The sequence below is a fragment of the Xenopus laevis genome, chromosome 9_10L (genome assembly GCF_017654675.1).
Source record: "Xenopus laevis strain J_2021 chromosome 9_10L, Xenopus_laevis_v10.1, whole genome shotgun sequence".
NCBI classification, from domain to species: domain Eukaryota; kingdom Metazoa; phylum Chordata; class Amphibia; order Anura; family Pipidae; genus Xenopus; species Xenopus laevis.
Window position 1 is genome coordinate 24,157,070 of NC_054387.1, and position 26,900 is coordinate 24,183,969.

Genomic DNA, 26,900 nt, shown 5'->3' on the forward strand with positions numbered 1-26,900 from the left:
TTCAAACAGGGGAAGGCTTTAGAGAGCCAAGGACAAGTCACATGAGTCCTGCAAAACAGACCAGTTCTGGCACCAGGTTAACCAGACCAGTAGGGGGAAGACTCGTCCTATATTTTCAAGAATGGATAAAAATCACCTCCAATCCATGGGTCCTGAATATAATCAAGAACGGTTACAGGCTAGAGTTGGCATCAAATCCCAATCATCGGGTTTTTTTCCACCAAGGTTGCCAGAAATTTTGTGAAGAAGTTTACTGAATGGAATCTGAGATTTAGTTTATGCTCACATTTTAATTCTAGTCCCTCCACGAGACGAGGGGCAGGAGTGTACTCTTCAGTTTTTTTGGTTCCCAAGTGCTCAGGCCACTCAGATTATTGCCTTCAGCTCAACCTACAGCTGTTTAAAAAAGATAATCACTGATGGTTGCTATGGGTTACTGCCCTGGTGCAAATTTGCCCACTGTTTATAAATTAGCCCCAATTGTTCCCTATATGGCTAATAAAAGCCTCCTCGCAACCTGTTATTTCAGCAAGACATTTTCTTTCCTGGACAACAACTGCAAGAAGTCAGCAAAAACTGTCCCTGGAAGTTCTTTTGGACTCTTTTTGGCCCAAGGTTTCATGCTTCTTCCTCCAGAACCCTGTTCAACCTCGCTCAGCAGAGAACAGTTTTAATCAGGGAGGCAATGTCTCCTTTGTTAAGCATGACATCTTCAATAGAGGCTGTACTGCAGCCAGAGCTCACACGAGACCACTCCAGTGAGCCATTCTGGGGGTCTGGGATGGTTCAGAGACAACCCCATAACATCAGACAAGACTACAGTTGTGTCCCATATAAACAAGCAAGGGGTACACACAACACATCTATCGTTGAAAATCATGAATTGGGTGGAATATCATCTGCATGTGCTTCAAGCACTATACATCAAAGGCTCAGATAACCTCAATGGTCAAAATGCCAGAATGGTCTCTTAGTCAGTTAGTATTCCTTCACTGAACTCAGACTTTCAGCAATCCCCTATCCCCTAGCCAGCAGCAGTAGAGCAGGGGTGCTTCGCCAATGAGGCGAGTTGAGGCTGTCGCCTCAGGCAGCAGCGCCCCACTAGGTACCAGGGGCAGCAAAAATGCTGCTCCTGGTACTTTAAGAGCGAATTTCTGGGGGGGGCAACTGCTGCTGCCTCAGGCGGCGGATGGGCCAGGATCGCCCCTGAGTAGATGCAATGGTGCAGAACAGATATATATTTCCCCCTTTTCCGATGGTAACCAGAGTATTTCAGAAAATTAGGCTGGACATGGTCAGGGTTATAATGATAGTACCTTATTGGCCCAGGAGACTGTGGTATTCTCTTCTAGCACACATGGCAGAGAAAGTGCAGATACATCTAGAGTCCAGCAGGACTCTTCTCCATCAAGGTCCTATCTTTTGTCCAGATCCCAGCAGACTTACCTTCCCAGCCTGGATCGTGAATGGCATGTGTTAACCCAAAAAGGCTTATGACCAGAAGTGATAGAAATCATGCGTAGAAAGATGAGAACATCCAAGATTTATCTTAGAATATGGAAACAATTTTACTTTTGGTGTGATTACCATTTTTTTTTTTTTTTGTAACTTATGTTTTATTTACAATTTTTCAGTAAATAAAGCACTTAGTGGTACATACAAACATCAAAATAATGCAAATGTCACAGGTTAGTGCAAAACAACATAAAGAAAAATAAAAAAATAAAAAGGGGGCTCCAATAGGAGCAAAAACATTGTAGTGCGACAGGCATTTGCATCGGTTGTGTGGAAGGCAGGCATAATCTTGGGTTATGATAAGCTACATATATATTGAGGAACAAAATGAGCAATGAGGAGGTGGGCTCAGGCGTGGAGATAGAGCCAATTATATGACCAAAGGGATATGGGCGTCATGGCGTACTATGGGAAGGACTGCACAAGGGTCCCAATGATTGCTAAGAGGCTAAACCCCTAAATTCCCACGACGACCAGACCTTGAGGTAGTAATCCATGCTGTTTTGCATATAGGCAATGTTTGACTCAAATATTCTGTTGCTGTTAACTCTCCGAATGATTTCGGGCTTAGTTGGCAGTGTTGGATCCTTCCATCTGGAGGCAATTGCTAGGCGAGTAGCCGTTAAGATCTGATTCACTAGAGCCTGACCACTTCTATGTAATTTGGGGATGGGTTTACCAAGCAAGAGAACAATCGGGTCCAATGGGACAGGACGGGCTATTATCCGGCTAATGAGATCCGCTACCTCTTTCCAGAGCTGTTGTATAGAGGGACAGTCGCAAAAAATGTGGGGGAGCGTGCCTTGGGCCCACAATTCCTCCAACAAGTGGGAGGGTGATTTGGAAACAATTTGTGCAAGCGGTCCGGGGTGTAGTACCAGAAGGTTAGAATTTTAAAGATGCTCTCCTTTTGACGGACACAGGAGACCATTCGCCTAGCATTATCCCAAATAAGGGACCAATCTGCAGCTGTCAATGGATGTGGTAACGCCTGATCCCACTTGTCCATGTATTTGTGTCTCAATTGTGTAGGACCTGAGGGAATGGCAAGTAGTTGATAGATTCTGGTGATAAGGCCTTTCTGTGGTAAGCCGACCGTTGCAAGTAGTTCAAAAGCCGTAAGGCGGTTTGCTTTGGCATAAGTGATGTAGGGTCCCAAAAAATTTTGAATTTGGAAGTATTCGAAAAGTCTGATGGGTGTCTGTGGAAACTTTTCCTGGATCGTTTGGAGAGGCAGGATCTCATGCGTGAGGGGATTGAGCAGGTCCCGGATCATAAAAAAGTGAGAATTGGACCATTTTGTGTAAAAGGAAGATTCCATCCCTGGGGGAAATGCAGGGTTTTGTAGAAACGTGGTCAGGGTCGACTTGGAAGGACTAAGGTTGTGTTTGAGCCTAGTTTTACACCATATTGAGCAGGTGAGTCGGGTTGCAGAAAGTGCAGAGGTGGGAATCTGAGCAAAGTCTGAGTGGTCCCAAATACAGGCATTTAAATGGAAATCATTTATCAAGACATTTTCAATATGACCCCAACAGGTGTGCAAGGACCAGCTAGACCAGGCCAGCAGCTGTCGTAGGTGTGCAGCCTCATAATATTTTTGTAGGTCCGGGATGCCCAAACCTCCCTGCCTAGGTGGTGTCAGCAAGACAGATTTAGCAACCCTGTGGCCTCGGTGAGCCCAGATAAAGTTATGGAATTGAGACTGGATAGCCTTAAATGTAGCTGGGGAGATAGCCACTGGGAGAGTCTCAAATAAGTACAAATATTTAGGCAAAATAGACATCTTTAAAGCTGCTACTCTACCCAGCCAGGAAATGGTGTATTTGGACCAGGTGTCCAGCAAGCTCTTTGTATGTTGTATAAGGGGTTTGAAATTCAAGTTATATGTCTGACTCAAGTCAGCTGGGATCTGGGTGCCTAAGTAGGTGATAGAGCAATCTTTCCATTTATAATTGAAAGTGGCCTTCAGAGCAGATAGGGCTTGTTGTGGGATATGCAAGGGAAGGGCTTCAGTCTTATCGACATTTAATTTATATCCTGATAGGGTACTATATGTGGTTATCAACTGATGTAAATTTGGCAAGGATACAAGGGGGTTGGTGATGGTGAGCAGGACGTCATCGGCAAAGAGAGCTATTTTATAGTGAGTTTTCCCTACTAGGACTCCCTTAATATCTGGATGGAGGCGTATAGCGGCAGCCAAAGGTTCTATGCTCAAAGCATAGAGCAGGGGGGATAAGGGGCAGCCTTGCCGCGTCCCATTAAAGATTGAAATGGGTTTACCCGATTGTCCGGGGAGTTTGAGGTAGGCTGAGGGCGTACTGTATAAGTTATGGATGGCAGCAAGGTATGAGCCAGAGAGATTGAGATGTTCCAGCAAAGAGAACAAGTAGGTCCAGTCCAATCTATCAAATGCCTTCTCGGCGTCTAGGCTGAGGATTAAGGACTGGTCGCCTCTCCGCTGGAGAACCTCAATCAGATCAAAGGTGCGTCTGGTGTTATCCCCTGCTTGTCTGCCTAATACGAAGCCGACTTGGTCCCTGTTGATCAGGCCTGGCAAAATGGGGGTTAGTCTGTTTGCTAGGAGTTTAGAGAACAGCTTTAGATCGGTGTTTAGTAAGGCTATGGGCCTATAGTTGGGGCACATGGTGGGGTCTTTCCCTTCCTTCGGTATCAATGATAGGTAGGAAGTTAAAGTTGTGGAAGGGATAGGAGCGCCTTGTAGAGATAGGTTAAAGAGTTGGACCAGGTAGGGTAAAAGTATGTGCTGGTAGAGTTTGTAATATTTGTAGGGTAGGCCGTCAGGCCCTGGTGATTTCCCAGTGGGCATTTGCTTAAGTACATTTGTGAGCTCCTCTGCAGTGATATTAGCATTCAGAGAGGAAAGGTCATCCTCAGAAAATTTGGGGAGTTTGAGAGATTCCAGAAATTTAGTGATCTGTACTTTGTGGGTCACTGTATTCGGGTATGTGGGGGACAGATTATACAGTTTAGAGTAGTATTCAAAAAATTGGGAACTGATCTGCTCTGGATCAAAGGTCAGTTGGCCCGAAGGGAGTTTGAGCGAAGTTATCCTAGCTTGAGCCTGTTGGTGTTTTAATCTTCGGGCTAGTAGAGTGTGTTGTTTATCTGACTTTTCATAGAAAAGTTGCCGAGTCCAAAGGATGGCCTTTTCTGCCTGTTTGTGTTTTAAAACTGCCAATTCCCTACGCTTTTTGTTTAGCTGCCTCAGTAAGGTTTCAGATCCTGACATGTTGTATTGTGTTTCTAAGTCTCGTAGTTGTCTATGTAGCAGAGGGTAGTTGGCCATGCGTGATTTCTTTTTATGGGCCGATAGGGCAATAAGGTGGCCTCTGATCGTAACTTTATGGGCTTCCCATAACGTGGCTAAGGAATCAACAGAGCCTTCATTGAGTGCAAAATAATCTTTGAGCTTGGCTTCAATGTCTTTAAAGGCTTCTGAATCGTGTAGAAGGGTTTCATTAAGACGCCAGTGTGTTTCCCTTAGAGGGGGCTTAGACAGTTCCAAAGTGAGGGTGATAGGGGCATGGTCGGACCAAGTGATTGGAAGGATATCAGAGGAATGTCGTAAATGGAGGCAGGGATGCGATATAAAGAAGTAGTCAATACGGGAGTGAGTCTTGTGCACAGGGGAATAGAAAGTGTATTGCCTATCTGTTGGGTGGGTGATACGCCAAGCATCGAATAAGTTGGCTTGTCTCATGGATTGTCTAAAAAGCCTGGAAAGATTATGGGCAGCTTGGTCAGGTGACGGATGTGATCTATCTGAGACTTGACAATAGGTTAGGTTAAAGTCTCCTCCCATGACAATATGAATAGGGGTGAGGCTTTGGGCTTTACGAATGATTTTACGTATAAAATGGATATGTTTCCTATTTGGGGAGTATATATTTAGGAGCATTACTGGTAATTGAGCGTACCTCCCTGTTAACAGTAAATAATGACCATTTGGGTCAGGGATAGCCTGGTCAACTGAGAATGGGCAGTCCTTTTGGATAAGAATGGCGACACCTGCCTTTTTATGTGGGCCTGAGGAATAAAAGCTTTTGGGATAAAATTTGGAGGTAATTTTGCCCGAGCCACTTGCAGGGACGTGGGTCTCTTGTATGAAAGCAATGTCCGCTCGGGTATTGTTTAGTTCCTTTAATAGAAGGTATCGCTTATGGATACTATTTAAGCCTTTGGCATTTATGGAGATTAGTTTAGCCATAATCCTTAGGGGTGAATGGTTGCTTGTTCAGATATAGCCCATGTACAGAACCGGGAGTAAAGTAAAGTTGTCCAGGCTCTCCCCTCCCCTTGCATGCATTATACAATATTATAGAAGCAAATTCTAAGCGTCTTGCAAGACAGTCCTCCCACACCATCTCATTCCTATCAAAATAGTAGTGCACAGAAATACAATGCCTGCATGTGATAAATAACAATATCAATAACATCAAAACTGAAAACATATTCAAAAAAGTAGAGCAATTAAAGAATAAAAAGGAAAAATGGAGAGTAAATATATATATATATAGAGAAAAAGGGAGATTAACTTGAGTTGGCTTCAACTGCGCCAACAGTAGGGCCGTTAGAACAAAAATGGCCTGTAATAAGTAGAACGTGCGAGGCGCAGACTTGAAGTCTGCGGCTCTGGAGGGGCAAGACAGGCTCCTCCAGGTGGGGGTATGAGCACTGTGCCCTGGTGGATACTAGTCCGGACTAGGTGGTGCTTGAAGCAGAAAGGTCTGCGTCCGATCCAGAAGATCCAATGTGATGGGACAATAGTCCATAGTTGAAATAAAGACCCAAGAGGGTCAGGGTAGAATATTTTCAAGTGTCCTGAGGGGGAGAGGGGCTCAGTTGGAGCCTTGGCGGGGCGATGTTGCTGCCGACAGTGGCCCATTGAGGCTTGATGGGAGAAGCCGGGTGAGCCTGAGTCGCCTTGCCGTTCGGTCCCGGCGGTTCTTTGATGGGAAGGCCAAGCGCCTTTAAGAATCTGTCTGCGTTCTGCGGATTGTGCAGAATGTATGAGTGGCCTGCACGATTAACAACCAGTTTAAATGGGAACCCCCATCTGTAGGGAATCCCATGCTCCCTAAGCTTTTGTGTGAGGGGTCGCAGTTCACGCCTCTTACCCAAAGTGATAGGGGAGAGGTCCGCAAAAATCTGGATCTTATGATTGCGGAAGTCCAAAGTGTTAGTGGATCTCGTGGTAGCCAATATGGCCTCCCTGCCTTGGTAGTAGTGGAAGCAGGTTATGATGTCCCGTGGGGGCTTAGGAGAGGATGGCTTGGGGCCTAGGGAGCGATGGGCCCTATCAAATCTCCACATGGTAACTGGAATGTCTGGACAAATCTGGGAACAGAGGTCCTTGAGGTAGTTAGGAATCTCTGAGGGTCTCACCTCTTCTGGGACCCCTCTAAATCTCAGGTTTTGTCTGCGGGACCTGTTTTCCAGGTCCTCGCACATATCCCGCAATTGGAATATTTCCTCCCGAAGTGCGGCATTGTCGTCCTCAACATTCATGAGGCGTTGTGCCAAATAGGGATGTCGCGGACTGTTCGCCTGCGAACTTGTTCGCGCGAACATCGACTGTTCGCGTTCGCCGAATGTTCGCGAACGTCGCGCGACGTTCGCCAATTTGGGTTCGCCTTAGCTGGCGCTTTTTTTTGCCATTTCTCCCCCAGACCAGCAGATACATGGCAGCCAATCAGGAAGCTCTCCCTCCTGGACCACCCCCTGGACCACTCCCCTTCCATATATAAACTGAAGCCCTGCAGCGTTTTTTCATTCTGCTTGTGTGTGCTTGGAAGAGCTAGTGTAGGGAGAGAGCTGTTTAGTGATTTGAGGGACAGTTGATAGTAACTTTGCTGGCTAGTAATCTACTTGATACTGCTCTGTATTGGAGGGACAGAACTCTGCAGGGATTTGAGGGACATTTTAGGTTAGGTAGCTTTGCTGGCTAGTAATCTACCTTCTACTGCAGTGCTCTGTATGTAGCTGCTGTGGGCAGCTGTCCTGCTGCTGATCTCTCATCTGCTAACTGCTGCCTGTAACCCAATAGTCCTTGTAAGGACTGCTTTTATTTTCTTTTTTGTTTTTTTTACTTTGCTACTGTAAGAGCCCAGTGCTATTAGTCTAGCTGTGTTGGGGAGTGGGACTGGTGTGCTGCTCCTCCTAGTAGTTCACCACTACCAGCACCAACCAGAGTCAAAATTGTTACAAAGTATCTTATTTGCACCTGTTAGCTGTTCTGAGCTCTCTGCCAAAAGCTAATTAAGTTAGAAACTGGTTTTTTTCTGGCTGTTCAGTGCAGAGAAAAGAGGGACTGGTGTGCTGCTCCTCCTAGTAGTTCACCACCACCAGCACCAACCAGAGTCAAAATTGTTACAAAGTATCTTATTTGCACCTGTTAGCTGTTCTGAGCTCTCTGCCAAAAGCCAATAAAGTTAGAAACTGGTTTTTTTCTGGCTGTTCAGTGCAGAGAAAAGAGGGACTTTCCAGTACAAAAGAGGGACAGGGGGTTGAGTGGTCAAAAGAGGGACAGTTGGGAGGTATGCAAGTGCCACCTAGCTGTGTGAGCTTTTTCACATTCTGTCTAAATAACAATAATAATTCCGTGTCCGTAAACATCACCTGAGTGATGTTTTTACAGCAGCAATAATATATTCCGTATCCACTACTGTATACGTTGCCCTTGCAGGCATTGTTTGCCCAGTCTTTAACCAAGTGCCACCTAGCTGTGTGAGCTTTTTAACATTCCGTGTCCAGAAACATCACCTGAGTGATGTAGTGTGATTTCTGCCCTTTACAGCACAAAACGCAGCGCTGTGTCAACAATGTATTTTTCAGATACATTTTTGCCCTTGATCCCCCTCTGGCATGCCACTGTCCAGGTCGTTGCACCCTTTAAACAACTTTAAAATCATTTTTCTGGCCAGAAATGTCTTTTCTAGCTTTTAAAATTCGCCTTCCAATTGAAGTCTATGGGGTTCGCGACGTTCGCGAACCGTTCGCATTTTTGACGCAAGTTCGCGAATATGTTCGCGAACTTTTTTTCCGACGTTCGCTACATCCCTAGTGCCAAATCATCAGTAAAGTTTTCTAATTTGTCTGTGCGGTCCCCAATATCAGTGACCTCCCTCTGGATCTCTTTAATCGCAACGTTAACTGCTGCAGAGACGGTTTGCGTAATGGTGGAGGTGAGGGCCGTCTGTAAATAAGAGAGCTGTTCAGCCAGTATCTGTGGCGCTCAGTGTGCAGTGCATCTGCGGGAGAATGTTGAGGGGACTGGTGTTTAGGGGTCGAGGCAGGCGAAGTACTCACTGAACCGATGGGTGAAGTAGCTGTATGAAGCGGTTCCGAGGGTGCGTCATCTGATCCGGCGCCATCTTGAGAGCTCCGCAGTATGTGCCGGCCGGGGGTTTTATGCAGGTATGGCGACAGGGTGGTGCGTTGTGCACGGGTCCCCCTTCTCCCCATGCCGCTGTGTCTTGGGTGAATGACCCGAGCTGTGTGCCGGCGTGGATAATTGCTTGTGTTCGGGCTGCTATGGATCAGACGGACGGAGCTCATGATTTCATTTTTGGATGGGAAGGTAAAGGTAATAATTTCTTAAAATTCATTGAGATACTAAACACAAATTATTTGAATCTTAAATTCACAAGTACTTATAACAAAGAAAAAAAAAATCACTTTTTTGGATTTAGATTTATCTATGGAAGGGAAGAGGGTAAGAATGACAGTACATCACAAAAAAATGTACAGGCAATTCATTATTACATGCAGAGTCGTGTCACCCAGATCATGCTTTCAGAGGAGTCCCTACGGGACAATTCTGCCATCTGAGATGAAACTGTAACACAGACGATGATTTTTTACTACAATCTTGTAAATCAAGAGTGATTTGAAGTGGCTTTTAATAAAGCATTGAAAAGAGACAGGAATAGTTTATTAAAAAATTAATAAAAAAGACAAAGATAATGAGAGAAATAAACCATTTTTTTATTACAACTTATAGTGCACAGTATGGAAAGATAAAACAAATAATAGACATTTGCCAATATTGTATAATGATGATAAATTGAGAGAAATTCCGAAAGATGGATGTGAATTTGTAAGTAGGAGGGTGCCCACTTTAGGTGGAATGTTAGCCCCCAGAGAATTTAAGCAAGAAAAATCCAACACAAATTGGCTTGGAACTCAGGGCACATACCAATGTGGAGTATCCCGTTGTGTTACATGCATCCGGATCTATGTATCAAAAACTTTTAGAAGTACTAATACAAAAAAAGAATATAAAATAAATACTTTCATTAACTGTAATACAAGATATGTAGTATATCTATTTGACCTGCATGAAATGTGAGATACAGTACAAAGAATGCACTACAGGTCCCTGAAAAATAGATTGCAGGAATATATTTATTAAATGAATATAAAAGTGAGACAACCACATTCTCTAAACATTTTTTAAATTGTAATGGAGGAGACCTGTCTTTCCTATGCATACAGAGAATAGATAGTATATGAAAATTAAATAGAGGTAACAAATTGAAAAGGTTATTACAAACAGAAGTAAAGTTTTTTATTTAGCCAAACGGACTAAATATTAAATGGGACGTAAACTGTTTTATACAAATTATCATTAAGGTGATAATATGAAGAATAAAGACTAATTATATGTGTAATTAATTAAAAGAAAAGGTTTATACAGGAAAATTGATTATTTTAAATGGAATATTTACATTTTATGAAAAAACTTAAAGCAATATGAAGATGGACAAAAATACACAAAAAAGAAAAAAAAACTAGAAATGGTGATGGGGACTAAAGATTTTACCTATGATTACATGTGGAGACATACGAAACGCGCAAGGTTACTTGATGTGAAATAAAGCTTTTTTACATTACACCACGTCCGAGGAGTTCCTGGAGTGCATGTCCAACAGTGAATGTTGAAACAAGTAGACGTAGGCCTTACGATAAGAGAGATCTGTACCCCCCTAGGATTTAAACTGACTCCTTTCCACCTTGTCAGGAGTTCCTTTTGAACCTCTTAATCTTTTTTGATAAAGCTACTCACTTTCAAAGCATTTATGCTTGTGGCACTGACCTCAGCAAAGAGGGGGGTTAGTTACAAAGGTAAGAAATTCTAGCTTTTTCAAAGAAGTAACAGGACTGCAACTTTTTGAATGCTGATGAAATAATAAGGACTTCTTGGGCTTATAGTGCACATATCTTTTTTTTTTTGTATATTGTGTACCTGGACTGTTTTTCTCCTACTAGGGCTGGATAAGGCCCTCCACAAAAATATTTCTAGATAACACTGGCCATGCTCTGGGTATGCAGGCTCAGACTCCATGGAGCAGTCTCAGATGTACAGTGCCATGCTCTTCAGGAATACAAATGAGAAACTCTCACACAATTTTATACCCAGTCATTAGACACACATTCAAGCTCTGACACTCACATACACCCAAATAAAGTCAGCCACACACAAAGCCAGGCTGGCTCTCCGCTATAAGAAGGACAAGAACTTCCCTTTTCCCTGTAGCCCAGCATATTTTGCTGGAGCCATTTTAAAGAGGTCAAATTATTGCTCAGTTATCTGTTTTTACTATTTTAATAAATTTGATTAGGTGCCTTAATGCAAAAGTAAACAACTGCTTTAAATAATGAGTTTGACAGTGAATACAGACTCTTTTGAACCTCTATGCTCTTTTTGGAATATGCAGAAGTATAGGCAGAGCCGCCCATCAGTGTACTGGGCCCGGTCCTGAAGGGCTTTTGAAAGAGCCGGGCCCCCCTTGATAGCGCCGAAGCCCGAAGCCGTGCAACCTTCTTCCAAAGTCCTGAATGCGGAAGTGCCGAAAGCCGAAGTCCCGAAGTGGTGAAAAGACCCGAAGCCATGAAAATAGCCTAAATTAAAGTCCTGAAGCTCCGAAAAGACCCAAAGGCACGAAAGGAGGCGAAGTTTAAGTCCTGAAGCCACAAGTTCAATTCCTCTGAACACTAATGTGTGTTTATTTTTTTTTAATCCCCTGGCCACCAATGTATTATTTTAATGCTCTATTGGCCCCTGCCACCAATGTTTTTTTTCAAAATATTCTTTGCTGTCCAATTTTTTTTTAACTTGGCCCTGGTGCCAATGTTTTTTTTAAAAAATATTCTTTAGGGCCCCAATTTTTTTTAACTTGTAAGGGGGGCCCTGGCACCAATGTTTTTCTTTTAACTTATAGGAGTGCCCTGGTCACTAATAACTTTTTATAACTTGTATTTGTGGGGGGTTACCTTTTTACTGCTGATGTCTGTGTGGTCTTTTAACTGTAATGTAGAGTGGGCGGGGTCTGGGGTGGGGCTTGGGGACTGGGTTGGGTGGGCCCCTCAAAAATTTTGTTGTACAGGGCCCCGTGATTTATAATGGCGGCCCTGAGTATAGGTGCTGTAAGTAAAGCTGTCAGTAAAGTCAAACATCTTACCTTTGTTTTGCCTTTACTCTTCCTTCCCCTTCCAACAAAACTGAATCATCTCATTCTGATGTCTTTTGTCTCCACACACCTCTGCTTAATGGTAATTCTCTTCCTGACTGGCTTGGGAAAAACTAACTTTTAGTTTTTCTTCAAGGGAAAAAAATACAAAGTGGTAGAACTAGATTTAAATCAATTGGTTTGGGAACTTGAACAAAACCCCATGTTGTGACTTATGTATATAGATTCCACTATTTACCTTGGCCAAGTAAATGGATAAAAAGTCAGATTCTTTTCCAAAGATGAAAAAATGTAGTAAGAACGTTGGAAAGAGTTCCACTTTGGAATGCAAAAGAACCCTTCTCAGGGTACCTTGGTGTTAGATCATCCATCTTTTAGTATATCAGTTAGGCACACTAGACAGACTTAATTTATTTTGTTTAGGAATAGGTGATCCTTTGAAGTAAGAGGAAACTAGATTTCGGGTCATAAAAACTTATGAACTACAGATATACGTCTACTACCTGAGTGGGAGTTATTTACAATCCTTTGAAGTAATTAAGAACTAAGAAATGTGTAAATTAATGTATACAGCTGTCAATGGTAAATACTAAGGTTTTGTGTGTCAATGTAAAAAAAATATAATAATAAAGTTAAAGCAAGTTACAAAACATAATTTGTATTGCTATAACAGTGGTCAACTGCAGTCATAAATTAGGAGGCTAAGGTTATACAAATCTTGTTTGAGCAAGCACAATAGAATCTGATTCGGGACATAGATTGAACTGCGAATGCTCCTCCAAGATCTGTGTCTCCGGTCTCACAGAAGAGGATCACAAACAGACAGAAGATGGGGCATTTGAAATCTGCAGATTTATAGCAGGACAGGATACAGGGACTTCTGAGAAGAATAGATGCTGCAGGGAGGGAGCTTGGAGGGGGACAGTGGAGGTGGGGTAGGGTTTAGTTCTCCTTTAATTATGTTACACTATGTTTCCAGCAAGATAGTTTAGTGAGGTATATATAAGGTATTTATATATTTAATTGTCTCTTTCTTTTTAAGAAGATAAGAAGAAGCTTTCATGAGGCTTGTGAGCAAAGGGATGTCACTACAAAATCTAAACATATGAGACTGGTTCGTATGTATGCACTTTGCCCCTCTGAAGAAGGTAGCAGGAGCTTCTCCACTAGCATTTCTGAGGTCAGTAAGCCATTTCTTCCAAATGTTATGTGTAGGGATGCACCGAATCCCGGATTCGATTCGGGATTCGGTCAGCAGGATTTGGAATTGGCCAAATCTTTCTGCCTGGCCGATCCAAGGGAAGGGAAATTGCGTGAATTTTTGTCAAAAAACAAGGAAGTAAAAAATGTTTTCCCCTTCCCACCCCTATTTTGCATATGCAAATTAGGATTTTCAGTATTCGGTATTCTGCCGTGAAGGATTCAGGGGTTCGGCTGAATCCAAAAAAGTGGATTCAGTGCATCCCTAGTTATGTGTATCCTTAGGGCTAACGCAGTCTGAGGAGAACTAATATAAAGTGAATGGACTTGGCTTTCTTAAGCAGCTACAATATTACTTTCTTTGGCAAGCATGCAATAATGCACATTTGTGTGCATGGATGCTAGGGAACCATGTAACTACCTTCTGCTTGGACCTGGGAAGTAGTCACAATGTAGTTCCCAATTGGAGTAGTTGTAGAGCCCAGTAGGACAGTCTGACAATAATAGTTCATTGATTAGAACAAATTAATACAAGTAATAACTTGCTGCCAAACACATCGCACATGAAGCAAATAAAGTACATCATACCTCAACAAGGTTTCCCTTATTAATATTAACATTTCCGTGCTTCTATTTTAAGCCCTAAGCCCCAGAATGTTTTTATTGACATACATAATAGCTATTCAAGGATTAAAATCAGGTTACCAAATGGAGTTCCTTTGCAGCTTCCCTGGGCTGACTCTCCTTCAACATGGTTCATGGAGCATACTTGTTTTCTTCTTTTTTTTAGACCTGGACAGAAAACAGTTGCCAGACTAGCAGTGAGCTTGGGGAAAGTTTTAATTCATTTACCTCCCTCCATGATGATTATCTGACTGATCTCACTAAAAGGTATAGGCTTAATGGTATACGTATATATGTTCATAATTTTCATCCAGAACCAAATATATGTTTCAAAATGCTTACATATAACATCTTTTTAAAGGAGAACTAAACCGCAAAAATTTATATGGCTAAAAATGCCATATTTTTAAATACTGAGCTTATAGCACCAGCCAAAAGTTTCAGCTTCTCAATAGCAGCAATAACCCAGGAATTCAAACTTGTCACGGGGGGTCACCATCTTGGAAATTGTCTGCTACACTGTCTGCTACACTCACATGCTCAGTGGGCTCTGAGCTGCTTTTGAGAAACTGAGCTTAGGGGTTGTCACAAATCATCAAGCAGAAAATGAGGTTGGCCTGTAATATAAGCTTATGCATTGAGACTGATCATTAAATTCTGATGCTAGTTGTGCTGGTTTCTGACCTGCCATGCAGTAAAAATCAGCCTTATATTATGACATTTATATTCTATGTGTATATTTTGAGTTGGTCTCTAAGTAACTGACAGCAGCACAGAACATGTTCAGTGAATCAGTGGAAAAAAAGATGGGGAGTTACTGGGGGCATCTTCCGAGGCCCAAAACAAAGTACAACACTTCTAGCCTACTTCATTAGTTATTATTATTATTATTATTATTATTATTAACATGTATTTATATAGCGCCAACATATTGCGTAGCACTGTAAGCTTTAGTTCTCCTTTTAGTAAAAATGTAACTACATTTTTTGCATAATGGAATCACAGTCTTTCACTAATGGTGATCCAAATTACAGAAAACAAACCCCATATGTCAAGCATTCTAGTTAACAGATTCCATACAATCACCATAATGATACTAAGATAGTAAAAAATTCAAGTCATCAGCCAAATGCAACCTTTTTTACCACTTTCTTACTTGCTTACTTACCTGTGTAAGTAAGCAAGTACGAAAGTGATAAAAAAAAAAGGTTGCTTCTGGCAACTACTAACTACTAAGGCTTTATTGCCTTAGTATGATTACTAAGGTAGTAGGCTACAAAAGTGTGTAAGGTTTAATAAATGGCTGGTAGAGCCCAAAATAATGCCTAACTGGTGGCACAACTAAAATCACCTTGTGATCACTTCTGCTGTAATCCTTTGTCAACCAACAGCAATCTGTTTTTTTAGACTAAGTCTGTATACAGGTGTTAAGAAAATGCCAAGTTTATAGGAAAGCAAGAGTCCAGGAAGTTGCTTGCGGGTTACATAATTGTGTAACTAGGTGGGCTAGATCATGAAAATGTGGTACACTATATACAACACAAGAAAGGTTATATCCTTATGCCATAATCCAGTTATTCACAGGGCCCAATTTCAATACCCATATAAAATATTTGACCCTTCTAATTTTCCCTGTGTTCTCTGTGTACCCTGTCTACACATTATTTGTAAATATTTTTTTTTATTATTAAATGGAACAAATAATACAGATTTTATTTTTTTTTAGGTAGTTTCGGTCCCCTATTGTAAAACTATTCCTAAATACACAGTCACAGTACAGTTTTAAAGGGGTGGTTAAGCTTAACTTTTAGTATTTTATAGAATGGCCAATTCAGTTGGTCTTCATTATTTATTTTTTATAGTTTTTTTAATTATTTGACTTTTTTTCCTGACTCTTTCCAGCTTTTAAATGGTGGACACTGACCACATCAAAAAACAAATGCTCTGTAAGGCTACATATTTATTATTATTGATACATTTTATTATTGATGTTTCTATTCAAGTCCTCTCCTATTCATATTCCAATCTCTTATTCACGTGATGCTCACGTCGTGATGCCACTTAAAGGCGCCAAATTTGAATTTTGGCACCAAATTTGAATTTTAGCACCAAATCAACTTTAAAAGGCCAGTCCTCCATTTTGTGAATGTCCAAGCTGACTTCAGTTTATCTGTTCCTGCTCAATCATTATTTCTGACTCTGATATCCTGGTTTTTGACTTCAGCCTGACACTTGACTACGATTCCTGCTAGGACAGGTACCTATCACTGTCCAAGGTTCCTGATAATGAGATTGTTACAGTTTCCATGGCACATAGGGACTCAAAGGGTGTCAGGTTCTGTAGAGCTGTTAACCAATGGGACACTTGGTTGTATCTCTAGTTGTCCTGTTTTGTCCAAGTGTCTTTTGTGTTGTGTAATACTGTCAGACTAATTTAATTTCTTTTTATGAAAAGGTTAGCAGGGACCTCGATTTTGGGATGACAGTGGATGTGATCTGCTTAGATTTTGCTATAGCATTTGATACAGTGCCACACAGAAGGTCACTGGTTAAATTAAGGAAACTTGGCCTGGAAAATAGTATTTGTACCTGAATAGAGAACCGGCTAAAACAGATAACAAAGAGTGAATGAAACATTTTCTAATTGGACCAGTGTTCGTAGTGGATTACTGCAGTGTTCTGTACTTTTTTTATCTTTTCATCTTGATTATTAATGACGTGGAGGAGGGGATTGAAAGTACTGTTTCCATTTTTGCTGATGATACAAATTATCAAAATAACGATAGGTTCTATGCAGGATGCTGCCACTTTTCAGAGTGATTTACCTAAATTGGAAATCGGGCAGCAAACTGGAAAATTAGGTTAAATTTTAATAAATGCAAGGTTATGCACTTTTGTAGAAATAATATAAGTGCAAGTTATACACTAAAGCTGGCCATAGACACAAAGATCTGATCGTACAAAACGAGGATTCGTACGATATTCGGACCGTGTGTGGAGAGTCCCGACATTTTTCGTCTGGCGGAGATCGGTCGTTTGGTCGATCGGACAGGTTAGAAAATTTCTGTCGGCTGCCGATAATATCTCTGCGTGTATTGGCGATCGTACGATTTTCAGTGGGAGACTGTCACTAGCTTTGGTTGGACATAGATATCTTACGATTGCTGTCAGGGGTAGAACATTGCTGATCTGTTCTTTAACTAATCTGACTGGTAAGACTTTGATCTGAATGGTTAGTGGCGGGTCGGGAGATGGGAAAGTCCGATCGTACGATGATTCGTACGATCGGATCTTTGCATCTATGGCCAGCTTAAATGGCAGTGTTTTGGGAGTTTCCTTAACTGAGAAGGATCTAGGGTTTTTTGTATATAACAAGTTGTCTAATTGCAGGCAGTGTCATGCTGGGGCCACTAAAGCAAATAAAGTACTGTCTTGCCTAAAAAAGGGCATAAACTCAAGGGATGAAAACATAATTTTGCCTCTTTATAGGTCCCTGGTAAGGCCTTGTTAAGGGGTTATGCTGTCACCTAGTGGCAGACCGTATATTAGCACAGGATGTGTTTTGTATTCCTAGCACAGGAAGTGATAAAGCTGTGACAGCCATGCATGTATTGTGAGGACCTGCACAGTCTCTGCATTATTGAACTTGATGGTCTTTTTTCAACCCGATTTAACTATGTTAAAGAACTAAGGTAGGCTAGAAATGTTATACATTATGTTATTTCTCCTTTAAAGGTATTGTCAGCTTCAGGATTCCATTTGACAGATCAGTTTGTCAAAGGTGCTGAAATTGTGACAACATTTTGGAAAAACTTTATACAGGTTGTGGCCATCTTGGAGTTCCTTCACCCTATGTATCTGGGCTTTAATAACCTCCCTTCCAAAGGTGTACCCAAGAAAACAGGCTTCTTCTAACCCTATAGCATTCTTCTTGGGGTTGGCTTTTAACCCAGCTTCTCTGATACTCGATCACTATCTGTACTTTCTGCAGATAACATGGCCCAAGTATGCAAAGGCCAATGCTACGAGGCTTGAATATTATATCCATCACTTTCTGAAATATGGCAGGGAGCCCATGTGCCCCAAAAGGCAGTACAGTGTACTGAAATCAGGGGTGGAAAATGCTACCTTCTCTTTAGCCCTGTCTGTAAGCAGGCCGGATTTGTTGAAAGGCCACCAAGGCATGCTGCCCAGCTACACCCAAATTGTTTCAGAAACACTGGGGATGTGCAGTAGATACAATATCTGTGCAGAAGATACAATATCTAGTATAGGTAAATCTAAAAAACAACTGGACTTGCTGAGTAATTATTGAAGACGGTTCACTACTCATCAGAGCAACTTCTTCAGTTAGGGGAGGGAACAGGGGCACTCGCTATGAAAATCCTGCCCTGTTTGCAAGGATAACCTGCCAGTAACCCCTTAAAAGATCAAGCATTGTCAAATACCTGGCACACCCTGACTTCTCAATTAGTTAATCTGCCCTTGGCATTGGGTATGCATCACATTTTGATAACGTATTTAGTTTTTGGAAATCATAGCAAAAACGCAATTATCTATCAGGCTTTTTTAGTACAGTTGGCTAGACCACTCACTTTTTGATTCTTCATTTGATCCCAGGTCTAACATTTTCTTGACCTTTTCAGAGGTAGCATTCCTATAAATTATGTCAAGAACCCGTACCTGTGGGTCAGTTATTATATCATATATTATTAAGTTAGTGTGGCCTGGCAGTTCAGAGAACATACAGTATCAGTATTTCTTTGCAGTAATTCCTTTACTTCCTGCTTTTGCACAGCAGTTAGTGTCTCTACTTTAGCTTCAGGTATCTTATTTTGGGTTTCCCTTAGAGGATGTTTAACTGAGAAAGAGATTCTCTCTCCATCCAATGTTGAAAGTTCACATATTAAATTTGCTCAGGCTTTACTTACTTAATATGAACCCTGCTAGAATTTGCTTTCTACAGTGCACACTAACACTAGTATTCTATACCCTGGGCTAAGGTATGGACTTTAGTCAACCAATTATACTCTCTACCCTGGGCTTCCTCTGCTTGCTATAAACGTACTTTGACAACCAGCATTACAGCAGTGAAGTCTGCTTGTTTGAGGTTATAGATGTTTAAAGCTGTGTAATTTTTAGCAATTTACATAAATCCATTAGTCATTAAGGGAGTGCCTTGATCAGTAAGAGTTTTATTTGGGAAGACTAGTGGGAGAGGATGTGTACAAGTTCTTTAGTAATTGTTGTCCTTTATTCTGTAAAGGAATTGCTTTTGGATAGCGCATGGCATAATCCAGAACTACTAGTTGGTCCCAATTAAATCCATAGTGATTCTTTCAAATGGAACCTCTATGAAAGGCCGAGGTACCAACGGGCTCTGAAAATGTGGCATAGGAGCAGTTACATGACACTTTGGGCAAGACTCATACCTCCTAATTTTGGTGTGTACACCTGGCCAGAAAAACTATTAATGTGGGGACCTTTATCTGAAGCCTCTCCAATTTGCCTCAGAGGGAGAAAAAATCCCTTCCTGACTCCAAAATGGCAATCGGACTAGTCCCTGGATCAACTTGTACTATGAGCTATATTCCATAACTCTGTATTCCCTCACTTGCTAAAAAGCCATCCAACCCCTTCTTAAAGCTATTTAATGTATCAGCCTCTCCTGTTTGAGAGATGGAGACCAAAACTGTACAGCATATTCTAGATGGGGCCTTACCAGTTGTATTGAGATTGGGCTCTTGTTCAGTCTGTAGAGTGATTAAACTGATACACACAAGTAAAACAAACATAAGAGATTTATTGATACTTAGCTGAGGGACCCCTCGATAAAATGGCTTAGCAGCAATTCCAACATAACCAGGCACTCTGAAGTCCTCTAGACTTCAGAGTGCTCTAGAAAGTTTATGTAATGAATATCTTTTCTTCACTTTCTGACATACAGGGCATTGTTGCACAATGTTTTAGCAAGTACAGTGGTTAAAGGTATTCCTTTATGCTTTGCATAGTCCATAGCGCCTTGAACCACTCGATGTCCAGAGTGCTCATGTGTCCATTGGGCTAAAATATGTATCACAGTCAAAGCTCTGAACACTGTCCATTCATCTGTATATATATTCAACAAACCTTGTGTTTCCTCCAGTATAGAAAGTACTGCCATTAATTCAGCATGTTGGCTAGATCCACCCACTCCAGTTGGATGGGCTGTAGGTTGGAAAGCAGCTGTTGTCCAGACGTGTCATTGTCTGGCAGCAATAATAGTGGCAGATCTATCTGAAAACAATAAAATGAAGTCCTCCGATGTCACTGTTTCGTTTATGGTAGAGAAAGTGTCAGTACGGGTTGCTCAAAGCTATCACATCCAAACTGTACTAATCCAGACATCTGCTGTGACGCTTGAGATGAAGATTCACTTGACACTCCCCCCTTACTTGTACATACAATTTCCACTTCTGGAAAATGAGTTTCTATGCAAAAGCTGCACACGAGTTAATTTCATTACCATTTACCCATCCAGATATTGCTAAATCAGTCCCGACTGTGACAGGTACATCCATAATAGTTCTTTCATCAGGTTGCAGGACAGTGTACAGTACAAGGAATTGTTTTTCTTCCATAGCAGTTTGCAGGGCACTTGTGTCATTTTCCCTCAACTGAAAAACAGTCTTTTTCCTTGTAACAAAGTAAACCGAACAAACAGTCAGTAGCACATAACGTATCCAGTAACAAAACAGTCCAGTGATGTGCTGTGTACAGTCCAAAACCAGTTGTGGAATAACTTTGATTGGGCCAGTCCATATAATGGTCATGAAAGTCATACTTTGAGCCAATCCTTGATTTGTAACCAAACTGGTAAATGCATCAGTCACTTGTTCCACAACTGTTACCATTTCTTTCACTGATACAGCCAAAGGAGACTCTACTTTATCCACTTCTCTGTAATCAATGGTTAAAAGCCAAGAGCTATCTGTCTCTTTTACTGGCCACATTAGGGCACTGAATAGACTGACTACCAGTCTGAAAACGCCCACCTCCACCATCATCTCAGTTGCCATTATTATCTCCTTTTGACCACCTGGAAGGTGGCATTGTTTCAGGTTCACATGGTTTGATGGAGGTGATATGTGAATTGGAGTCCATTCAATGTTGTCATACACAATGGGCATTACAGCATTTATAGTGAAACTCTTGACTCCAACAATAAATGTTCCTAACTATATAACCACATATTGTACTTTAAAAATATCCATTTCCACAATATTATCTGGTACTAAGAAAATGAAGATGTGTGCTTCGAAAATAAGACTTTTACCTAATTGCATTCCAACAGGTACAACAACAGCAGCTTTGCCTCCCAACCCTTCAGTCGTTGCAACTGCATTTTGTTGGTCTGGCTGAGCTGTACCTTGGAATGGTTTGTGCCCCTGCCAATATAAAGTGACTGGTATGTAAGGGCATGGATCCCCAGGTTTCATAGCATTGATTTTTGTTATGGCAGGCCCTGGGAATCTGCCACCCCTTCAGTCTATTGGCTCTGGCAACTGCCACCCCTTCCCTTCTTACACTTTGCATATGGTGATGTGGAGGGAAGAGTTAATGGGGTTGGACTCAACTCCTCATCTAAATCAATTATAGGAGGAGCTGAGTTAATTCCTCAACATCACTGAGGGCAACCTTTCAATCAATCTGTTTAGCAAATCTAGAAACATTTGTCTGCGAGTAATTTTAACATGTGTATGCCCCTCCTGCCCCCCCCCCCGCGTAGCTAAACTCCGTTGCTGTTTCCTTTCACTTCTGTCAACATTCATTTCTCCCATTTGACCCAAGAGCACAGCCGCATCATAAATTGTACTTCCTTCTTTTGCTTCTAAAGCACTCAACATAGTGAAAAGAGGGGCTTTTAGCTGTTCTGGGGCTGTGATAAGCAATTTCCTTTTGATCAATGGTGTAAAAGCAGCCATGTCAGGACCCCCCCCCCCAGTCAACCACTACATGTCTCACCCCTCTGTCAGGTAAAGGATCGGGAGTGATACCAGACATACATCCCATTGCTCTCAGTCTCTGCATCCCCTCTGTTGTAACTTTCCAGGGGGTCTGGTCTATTAATTCACAGGGACTGTCTATAGTCTGTGCAATAGAATCCCTAATTAAATGCAATAAAGAAAATGTCCCAGTTGTGTTACACCCACATTTCATGTATAAACAAACACGGGGATCCTTGGCTAAACTTCCTAAACCCACTGCTTCTCTGTCCGTCAGCATAATACCATCACCTCCTAAATTCAGACATGTAAAACCCATTCCAGTAATCCCTCTCCAACCTTTTGCGTAAACTTTTGCCCAATTTCAGTTAATTCACTAGCTGTCCATGACTGAGTTTCCTCAGTTAACTGTTGCTCAGCTGATACATCACCTCCAGATGTGGAATATGTGTGTTCTGCCTGCTGTCCACTTTTCTCCCTCACCTCTCTCTTTTGCTTATGAGTTACCATGGCTCTGACTTCGTTTTCACAAATTTTATCATCCACCCCCTCTTCAGACCCTGGTCATTCATCAACCCCCTCCCAATCCTGAGAGGTTATCAAAGCCCGCACTTCTACATGATTTCTAACGAGCTTCTGATTCTTTCTCCTCCTTTTTTTATTAACAGTCTTTATAACATACTGTTCAAAGTGTGCAGCAAATTGTTCCTTTTCTTGCTCTGCATTTTGACTGCATAACCTTAACAGTTGCAATTGGTTTTTGACAGTTTGAAGTTGTAACTCTAAATCCTGTATCTGCTTAGTCTGTTACTTTAACACTTGAAAACATAACCAACCCACCTCTGCAGCAGCTCTACTTCCCTCTTATCATACTTTGAGAAGTCAAGATTCGCTACTACATACTTTGGGTTAGCCACCTCAATGGCGGGGGAGTACTTTGCACATTCCCGGGCTACTGATGTCCACTGTCCTGTGACAGACACAACTGGGCAATATCCCCGTTTTCTCAAGTGCCTTTCCCCACCCCTTTCAGCCTTTTTATCCACGACATTCTTTTACGAATGTCTCCTATTCAAACAGTAATTACAAATGCACAATACACAAAGAATACCTACTATCCCCAGACCTAATATAAAAAATACAATTTGTGGATAGACAAGGAAAAGAGGTAGAGTAGACATACAGACACCGTCAGTAATCAAATTACAGACCCCACTTCTGGCACCAAATGTATTGAGATTGGGCTCTTGTTCAGTCTGTAGAGTGATTAAACTGACACACACAAGTAAAACAAACATAAGAGATTTATTGATACTTAGCTGAGAGACCCCTCCATAAAATGGCTCAGCAGCAATTCCAACATAACCAGGCACTCTGAAGTCAAAGAGCCTCCCCCCAAATAAAGCTTTATATATGTTTCCCCCAAACAGGATATAAGAAGTATATACATTATATGGTAAAAATACATCATTACTGCACTTAACATACTATATAATGGTTAAAATCAAGCATTAAACAGTGTCACATTCCTTGAATTGCCAAAAGCTCTAAACGCCATCTTTAAGGTGTTGTTCTATTCTCTCTATCTTCTGCTCTGTGAATCACTCATTTTCCTTACACCAGTGCTCTATAAAGTAGAAGAATGACCGCTTCCTGCTGTGAACCAATGCCCCTTTTAATACAGCTCAATACCTTATTTGCCCTTGATGCTGCTGACTGGCATTGTTTGCTACAGCCAAGTTTATCATCTACAAGGACTCCAAGGTCCATTTCCATAATGTATTTGCCTAGTGCAGTCCTATTAAGGGTATAAGTGGCTTGGATACAAGCCACTTATAGTCCAACAGACCTTCGTTTAGAAAGCAGTTTGTGGGGGCACAGTATCGAACTCCAGCAACTTACTTACCTCATCATAAAAAGCAATCAAATTAGTTCTGGTGTTGCAAGTCTTTCACCCCGTTACCCACTCTGAAGAGCTGGTACATGTTCAATGATCTTGTGCCTGAACTAGGATAATGTGTCCCAGTTTTCCCATAGCCAAAGCCATCCTAATTTTACTGTGATCATATATGTGATCTTAGTAGCCAAAGCTTTAACCACATTGTATATCCCACAAGGGCACCATGCCATATACACCACAAATTCCATGGTGCAAGACAGACATTCAAGTGTTGAATTGCATATGTTTTGCCAGTCCTTGGGTGTATAAAATGGGTCCCCTGCAACATACGCACACAGGTTAGACAGTTTGCATATTTATACATAGTAACATAGTAAGTAAGGTTGAAAAAAGACACACGTCCATCAAGTTCCACCTTTTTTTTTTTTTTTTATATCTGCCTAACTGCCAGTTGATCCAGAGGAAGGCAAAAAAAACCCATCTGAAGCCTCACCAATCTGCCTCAGAGGGGGAAAAAATTCCTTCCTGACTCCATAATGGCAATCGGACTAGTCCCTGGATCAACTTGTACTATGAGCTATCTCCCATAACCCTGTATTCCCTCACTTGCTAAAAAGCTATCCAACCCCTTCTTAAAGCTATCTAATGTATCAGCCTGTACAACTGATTCAGGGAGAGAATTCCACATCTTCACAGCTCTCACTGTAAAAAAAACCCCTTCCGAATATTTAGGCGGAACCTCTTTTCTTCTAAACGGAATGGGTGGCTTCGTGTCAGCTGGAAAGACCTACTGGTAAATATATTTGTTTTTTGCACCAGACTAGCATACGTCTACAATTAATTTGCAGGACTCTTTACAATTGGTGAAGAACTCCACCCATAAGACTTCTGCCCCCCTCATTTTCTAACATAACTTCCTCCTTTATATAAGCTTTTAAATCCTGCCAAACAGACATACCCCTCCTCCTTTTCTATTGCCTCTGTCCCTCTGAAACAAAGTATAGCCACTGATATTTACTGCCCAGTCATGCGACTCATTCAGCAATGTTTCGGCCACACCAATCACTTCATATTTTCTCTCCAGCGCCAGCACCCCCAGCTCTTCCATTTTACCAGTCAGACTCCTTGCATTTGCAAACATACATTAAATACTGGTACCATATTGAACATATGACATGTGGTCCTCCCTATCCTTAACAGTATCCCCAGCCAAATCTCCTCCCCAATTTTCCCTTTCTTTGCCCACTATCTCATCTAACCTGTCTTCCGCTGAATCTTTTACTGAACCCTCCCCCTCCCACCTAGTTTAAAATCTCCTCCAACCCTCTAGCCATCTTCTCTCCCAAAACAGCTGCACCATCATCGTTGAGGTGCAGCCCATCCCTAGAAAAGAGCCTGTAGCCGACTGAGAAATCAGCCCAGTTCTCCAAAAACCCAAAACCCTCCTCCCTACACCAATCTCTCAGCCACGCGTTGCTCGTGGCTCAGGTAATATCTCTGAGAAAATTACCTTGGAAGACCTCACTCTCAACTTTACACCTAGTTTTTTAAAATCGTTCTTGAGGACTTCACCACCTCCTCTAACTTTGTCATTGGTACCTATGTGTACCAAGACTGCTGGGTCTTCCCCACACCCCTCCCAATAATCTGTCCACTCATTCCACCACATGCCGAACCCTAGCACCAGGCAAGCAGCAGACTGTTTGCACTCCCCACATTAGTGTCTCTAAAACCACCCGTATTAGAGACACTGCCTCCCTGGGTGCTCAGAGAGTCAGTCTGCTCCATACAAGCCAGTTCAGAGTTTTCCTCCCCAGCATCTTCAGCCAAAACGGCGAATATGCTTTTTCGGACAAGCTGTGGACCAGCCCCCCTACCCTTCTGTCCCCTACTTTCCCTCCTGACTGTCACAAACCTTCCTCCCTCATTAGCCTCCACTGCCGCTTCTCCTCCCCGCACTCCACTAGCCCTTGCCAGTGGTTGCTCTGCGAGCCTCCTTTCCTCCCCCACATTTGCCATGGCCCTCAGTGCTGCAAGTTCCCCCCTTAGAGTCTGCAGTTCCAACAGCACATACATGTGACAAGACACACTGAGTAATACCAGCAAACCCACTTGCACTCATATTTACACTCATATTTAGCTCGTTTGCCGTGCTCTCAGTGCTGCAAGTACACACCTTAGAGTCTGCAGTTCAGATTCCAAGATGAAAACCCACCGACATCTCTCACATGTAAATACTGCATGGAACTGCTGCTCCAACACCACATACATGTGACAAGACACACACTGAGTAATACCAGCAAACCCACTTGCACTCATATTTACACTGGGTGCTTACAGTCTACTGTCTCCCAAATGCAATGCCTCACAAAAGCCTTTTCGATTTTAAACGCCTTAAGGTTTTTAACGCTGCTTAACACTTAATTCACATGCAACACTTAGTCACATGCAACACTTGCTTAGCATCTCCCACACTCGCTTTGAATTCACAAGGTTAAGGTTTCAACCAGAGCACACAAAGCCTGATCAGAATTTACCTGATGAACCCCTCCCCTTTAATTAGAAGAAAGAGGGAAAAAAATGCTGTTTGCTACCAGCAGTAAAATAACCCCTTATTAACTTTTTTTTTTTTTTTTTAAAAATGCTCCCCTCTAAAGCTACAACACAAAAAGAAAATAAATGCACTTGTATCTATGAGTTTACCCCAAACAGAGAAAAGAAAAAGCTGTTTGTCTCAGTCAGATACACTCAGACTCAGGGCACACAGCAGTCAGTTGTTTGCACTTACTCCCTTCTTGCACACAGCACTCCCAGCATGCACAGCAAACACCAACGCCATAAGGTTTTTAACAATGCTTAACACTTAATTCACATGCAACACTTGGATCACATGCAACACTCGCTTAGCAGCTCCCACACTCGCTTTGAATTCACAAGGTTAAGGTTTCAACCAGAGCACACAAAGCCTGATCAGGACACACAAAGCCTGATCAGTATCCTTTCTTCAAAGGTCTATCAAGCCAAGTGTTCCCCTTTCATTGTTGAACTCACAAGTAGACTTACCATCCTCCAAAACACCCAACAAGACCACTGAGGGAGACAAATGAAAATTTATTTGAAAAACATTCAAGAGATAATTCTCTAGTTCCGTCCAAACTATCTTTATTTCCAAGCAAGACC

General features: G+C 41.9%; 1 protein-coding gene across 3 annotated transcripts in view; it reads left to right on the plus strand.

Moving 5' to 3' along the window:
• card14.L (caspase recruitment domain family member 14 L homeolog) overlaps window positions 1-26,900 on the plus strand; it is a 223,324-nt gene that overhangs the window by 142,483 nt on the left and 53,941 nt on the right. For 2 of the 3 annotated variants that reach the window (XM_041576206.1, XM_018235056.2), the window contains exons 9-10: window positions 13,054-13,191; window positions 14,002-14,102. In XM_041576206.1, coding sequence (XP_041432140.1) covers window positions 13,054-13,191; window positions 14,002-14,102 — 239 coding nt within the window. The remainder of the gene's footprint in view (window positions 1-13,053; window positions 13,192-14,001; window positions 14,103-26,900) is intronic. The other variant, XM_041576207.1, reaches the window with a different exon arrangement.